Source organism: Macrobrachium nipponense, chromosome 7 (genome assembly GCF_015104395.2).
Source record: "Macrobrachium nipponense isolate FS-2020 chromosome 7, ASM1510439v2, whole genome shotgun sequence".
NCBI lineage: Eukaryota > Metazoa > Arthropoda > Malacostraca > Decapoda > Palaemonidae > Macrobrachium > Macrobrachium nipponense.
Genome location: NC_061109.1, coordinates 107867753 through 107874355, shown reverse-complemented (window position 1 = coordinate 107874355; position 6603 = coordinate 107867753). Strand labels below are relative to the sequence as shown.

The 6603-nt window shown below is 40.2% G+C and overlaps 1 protein-coding gene across 1 annotated transcript; it reads right to left on the bottom strand.

The window, feature by feature from the left end:
• Window positions 1–555: 555 nt before the first annotated feature.
• LOC135217670 (chaperone protein DnaJ-like) lies at window positions 556–894 on the bottom strand. Its single transcript, XM_064253638.1, has one exon. The coding sequence runs from the start codon at window positions 892–894 to the stop codon at window positions 556–558; it is 339 nt and encodes a 112-aa protein (XP_064109708.1).
• Window positions 895–6603: the final 5709 nt, after the last annotated feature.

Below are 6603 nucleotides of genomic sequence, written 5' to 3'. Positions count from 1 at the left end.
TGTGGCCCCTCCAAACAGTTGTTGGCTCTCATCCTGAGAGTTTGTCCTCCAGCCTCCAAACAGCTGTTAGCTCTCATCCTGAGAGTTGGTCCTCCTCCCTCCAAATAACTGTTGGCTCTCATCCTGAGAGCTGGTCCTCCTTCCTCCAAAAAGCTGTTGGCTCTCTTCTTGAGAGCTTGTCCTCCTTCCTCCGTCAGGGAGATGAGAGAATTGCCGAGGATGCCTGATGAAAAGGACGTACACAAGACTTGTCTTTACAACTACAAAGAAACAGCCCAAGTGAAGGATTCTGACTGGTCACCAGTTGATAATGCTGCGTCATGTTCAAGAGGCATTGCGATCTTCTTGGCCCAGTCGATGAGATTGATTGCAGGATGGGTGTGTGGGAGGTGGGGGGACCTCCCGTCACTGGTTGCTGCTGGGGGGAGGAGCAGTGAACACCCATCCTGCAGTCAAGCCATCGAATGGGCCGAGAAGATCACAGCTCTCTGGGAACACGATGCAACATCCCCAACTGGTGAAATGTCATGTTGATTAATCAGGGGCTGTTTCCTCCTAGTGTCCTTTAGTGTTCATCCTCTTCGCTCTCCTTCCAGGTCTCTTCCTCTTTACTTTCATGGCCTCCTGAGGATCTTCAAATACTCTAGCTGCTTGTTCCTTGATGAACTCCCTGACAGCGTCGTATTCTCGTCTTTCCTCAGCATCGTGCAGGAGACCGTTGGCATAATTGACCTTCTGCATGATTTCCTTCCTGCGTTGTCGCTCTTCTTCAGACCCTTGGCACCTGTCAGGGTTGAACTTGAGTGCCCGCTTCGTGTAGGCCCACTCTATGTCCTTCAAATTAGCCGTTTCGGCAATTCCCAGGATGTAGTAGGGGCAGCCATGACATTGCATTCTTTGGAGGGCTTTGGCGGCTGCAACCAAATCTTTTCGACCATCTAATCCTTCAAGCTGGACCATAGCTTCGCTGTGTCTGCCAAGCAACAAGAGACACAATCCCAGTCTCAGCCTGTAGTTCCGCTTGGTCGTCGGCGTCGGCCACATCCAGTACTCTGAGGAAACATTCACAAGCTTCTTCCAGGCGTCCAAGATTGTAGAACGTGTTTCCTTTCGTCTTGTCTTCTTCAGCCAAGGCATTATTCTTAGGCTTTTCTGTTTCGTTCTTCGGAAGCGACTGAACTCTGGCTTCCATGATATGGGCCTCCTTATGCAAACCTCGAGTCTCCTGCGTTTCACAACCGTGATTTTTCACTTGATCGCGATTTCTAGCGAGAACAGAGACTGGTTCTCGCTGTGAGGTTCGCAGTCTCTCCTCCAGGTCTGTGACCACCTGGTTCAGTCTCTTTCTTTCGACTTCGTGGGCCTTCACCTTCTCCTCGACGTACTGACAGTAGAAATCGTTGTCTTCAGCTTGTCTCTTCAGTAGTTCTACTTTTTGTCGGTTCTCCTGACATTCTTTCTCTTTCCCTGCTAGGTGCTCATTTAGATTTTCTATCTCTTTTTCCTTCTGGATTAATGATTCCTGCAACTCTGCGAGCTTTTTCTTCAGGTGTTCATTCTCCTCTTCAGCAGAGTCGTAGTCTTTACCTCGCTTTTCAACGTTGTGTTTTTCTTCCTGTAACTGGTCGAGTAAGTCTTCATTCGTCTGTATTAGAGCTGCTTCGTTGAAATTCACGTCGTCGATCTCGTCCAGGAGGAAAAGGTTCTCCTCCTGAGCCTCCATCCAGTCTTCCTTCAGGAGAGAGATCATTTCGGTGGCATAAAAAAGGTCGTCGTCGGCGTCCATCCTGGCAGTTGCAGCAGCATCTTGAGCAATCTGGAGAACCTTCTGTCCTTCAATGCACTGATGTGCGCGGCCAAGAAGTCCTCCCAGAGCAAGAGCTGTTGCGTTATTACCAATAAATAATCCGAGGTTTCGGATTTCATTTATAACAGGTAGTAGTATCACTGATCCGGTAGAGATCAGAGCCAATAAGTTTTTCATAACAATGTTAACTGTACTAAGAGCAAACATGGTTGCCTTTCTTCCACCCGATCAAAACGTCAGAATTAGAAAATGCCGCTAGAGTTCCAGGAATTCCCCAGATCCTCATTTCGGCTTCCATGCCTTTTTTTTTTTCAGATTCCTGGCGGAGCCTTCTTTCGGAGGACTTGGAGTGACTGAAGGCTCCGAAGACCTCGACGGCTTCAGCAGAAATCATGCAAATGGAGACGACTTTAAAAAGTGAGTCATAAAATGATGTCTCCGTCGGGAAAGGAGCTGAAAAGTCAGCTGGAAAGTTTTATACTATTTCAGTCACAGATGATTATAACACAAAAAATAAATTTTAAAGATTTTAGAATGAAAGAAAAAAGGGGCTTTTAAGCTTATTTGATGAGGGAAGCGTAAAATTCTTGAGTTCACACACACACTTATACATAGTATATATATATATATATATATATATATATATTAGTATATATATATATATATATATGTATGTATGTATGTATGTATGTATGTATGTATATATGTATGTATGTGTATGTATGTATGTATGTATGTATGTATCGTATGTATATATATATATATATATAGATATATGCAACCATACATTTTAGATACTTTTCATATTCTACGTCTCTGATCACTTGTTGAATACATTACCATGAGAGAGAGAGAGAGAGATTAGGATGCAGTTTCATCGAATTATAGTCATTTATTTATTCATTTTATAAATGTAGTCAGCAACACCTTCAAAAAGGGTTGAATGTTGACCTCATACCCCCCCAAACCCCACCCTACTTCACCTACACCCTACCCCCACATTTTCTAACAGCGTTTTTAACAGCACTTTCAAACAGCGTTTTAACTGCATCTTTTAACAGCACCCTCAAACAGCTTTTGAATAGCACTTCCAGGAGCGCTTTTAACAGCACCTTCAAACAACGTTTTTAACAGCATCTTTTGACAGCGCTTCCAAGTGCATTTTTAACGGCATCTTTTAACAGCACTTCCAAGAGCGTTTTTAACAGCACTCTCAAACCGTTTTTAACAGCATCTTTTTAACAGCAACTTCAAACACCGTATTTAACAGCATCTAACATCACATTGAAACAGCGTTTTTAACAGCACCTTCAAACAGCGTTTTAACAGCATCTAACAACACATTCAAACAGCGCTTTTAACAGCATCTTTTAACAGCACCTTCAAACAGCGTTTTAACAACATGTAACAGCACATTCAAACAACTTTTTAACAGCATCTTTTGACAGCACCTTCTAACAGCGTTTTAACAGCATCTTTTAATAGCACCTTCTAACAGTGTTTTTAACAGCATCTTTTAACAGCACCTTCTAACAGCGTTTTTAACAGCATCTTTTAACAGCACCTTCTAACAGCGTTTTAACAGCATCTTTAAAAGCAACTTTTAACAGTACCTTCAAACAGCGTTTTATCACAATCTAACAGCACTTTCAAACAGCGTTATTAACAGCATCTTTCTAAGCAGCATTTTCGAACATCATCTTTAAACAGCATTTTAGAACTGAACTTTTGACATTTTCGGACAGCATCAGAACAGCATTTCAACGGCATTTTCGAACAGCATATTGTAACAGCATTTTCGAGCAGCATTTACTAAAGCATCTTTTCAGAAACGTTTAACAGCATTCCCTAACAGCAGACGCTGTATGTCCATTTATTGGAGGGTGGATGGTGGCGGCATTCAGGTGCTACAGAATCCACAGTCAGGAATATAATGATACTCTGGAGTAATGAGGAAAAGAAGAAGAAGAAGAAGAAGACGGAGGGAGAGACGAGGAGAGAAGAGAGAGAGAGGGAAGCAATCGGAAACGGATAAAAAGGACGAAGGGAATTCTGATAAAAAAGGAAGGAAAGGAAAAGGGATAATTCGGAAAGATGAAGTATAAGTTCAGGCATGGGACTCTCCGTATAGAAGCGATGAGTGGGGGTGGGGGTGGATTCTTTCGAAGCATGTGGCGGGTGGGGGCTGGGGTCTTCAGAAAGCAATAGGGACCCCCAGGGAGGAAGCAAAATTGAAACATAGGCCTAAATGTCTTGGAAGGTGTGAAGTGGCCGTTGGAATTGACTCCATGTTGTTAGTTTAAGAGTAAAGGTTGGACTGAGCTTGGAGATGGATATGTTTATGTGGGAAGGGTGGGGTACAAGAAGGTGTGTGTTTAATTTGGAGGTGCTGGCAGGGAGCTGATTGGAAGATCTAGATATGCTGGCTCGTGAGAGTGGAAGAGGCATTGAAAAGGAAGGCCCTTAATGTTAAGATAGGAAGCAAAAGAGTCTGCAACGTGTCTAGGTTGGGTCAACAAACTGCTGTTGAGCCATCTTTGTAGGATGTGAAACGAATGGTATTGTGGAAGTTTTCTACACGTGTGGTTTACCGTGATTTAGCAGTCACGTTACGGATGTACATGCATACACTATATATATATATATACATATATATAAATATATATATATATATATATATATATATATATATATATATATTGTGTGTATGTGTGTGTGTATTATCAGGGTTGGCTCCAGGAAATAACTCAACGACCTCATCCTTGTTGATAATGCCAGTGCCTGAGTCATGAATAAATCCCATTCCAAACAATTTACACGATATTAGGGACTTGATACATCAATGCAAAAACTCATGAAGACCGTGTCAACTGTTACACACCGCACTTGTTTCGGATGGGCTGTAATGCATCCCTGCTATTCATTATCTTCCTTGCACTACTCTTGCTTGCCCCATATACAGTCCTCTCTACGTGTTTCATATTCATACTCGATTAAGCAGGCTGTTTGCCCGCACGGGCATGAGACCAGATTAATCTAATCTAGTACGATGAAGGGAAGAGCAGAGCCCCTAAAATTTCTGGATTACAGAATTTACAGTAACTTTTTATCCGGTCATTTCCCAATTGACCTTGCCGTCCCAAAACACTCGTCTGACCTTTCACTTGTGATATAAAATTTTTAACATTTGTATGTATGTTCACATTTCTCACCCTTTTCTTTATTCTTATGCCACACACGCTACGCAAACAATTCAACATAACAGCTCCAACCCATTCTGTCTCATTCACAGTCAACACCCTTACCTCATCTACATCAAGGAAAGTTATCTCAACAATCCCTTTGCACATTCCTATCCCAGAGGTCTCTTCCCAGTTGCACTTATAGCGCTAAATTTTTGTTCACTTATACATCATGACAGGCGTCTTCTCTCATCCTCCTGTAATCCATTATATTTAGTCTCGGATACCTATACAAATCAGCTGCATTCTTTCCTCCCTATTCTTATTAACATTCATTTTCCTGGCTTCCATTTACACAAAAAACCTCACTTTGCCTCATATTTACTCTAAAACTCTCTCCTCTTGACAGCATTTTAAGACTTTCAAATCTTTTACAAGATTATGCAACTTCCCGGCTGTCACCATTCAGTGCAGTATCATTAGCAAATATCAACCATTTCGCGTTCCATTCTCGAATGCTTTCCTGATCACAGAACTGAAAACCTTGCACCCATATACAGACATAATATACCTATGTCTCAGATCTATATGTACATCAAAATGGTCGCTCTCCCATCCAATGTTTTTATTTTGATTCCACTTCCATCTTAACTTTTATTCAGTGCATTCTTTACATTCGGAACGTTGCCTATCTGTTTATTCAGCCATAAGCTTTTTCTAGGTCCATGAATATTGAATACTATAGCTATTTCCCCTTTATTTTAAAACTTTTTGCCTAACTATTGTATAATAAACATTTGACCTAAGCATCCTCTGCCATGTCTGAACCAGGTCTGTTCTTCACTTATCATTCTTTGTGGTTTGTGGCTTGTTTCATACCTTCTCATTAAAATCCTATCATTCTCCATTCTTGGTGTACTGTTTGCATGCACGTATATTAGTATTCATGATACACATACATACCCACAAAAAAGTATTAGATTGCCTTTAAATGCCCGTGCAAATGGTAATGTAATGAAACTATTGTCATTAAATGTATTTGCTTCTGTAATGACTTAATTTTTCAATGCTGTATCGTGGTGCATTTTCATCACTGGTATCTCTCTTGCTGTTCCTACTTTGTACTTTTTGGATAATTGCCAATTCACCATACACATTTTACTTTTCCATTGGCTCTAGTTTCCTTTGATCTTATGCAGCACCGCCTGTCGGAAGCTGTGGGTCAGTCTAGTGTTAAAGCAAGTTAAACACTTATTCATCCGTACCTCATATGTGTTATATATATATATATATATATATATATATATATATATATATATATATATATATATATATATTATATATATATATATATATATATATATATATATATATATATATATATATATATATATATATATATATATATATATATCTATATATATATATATTGGCTTGAAAAGCCTAGGGGCTCTGGTAATGAAACGAAACTGATGTGTAAAAATGTATTTATTCTTGAAACTGATTTGATATTTTTAACTAGACTTTCTGTCGAAAATTGTTTTAAGGTGCATTTTCATCAATTATTACGCTGTTTTTAACGCTACTTAATAGTTACTTGAAATTTGCTTGATG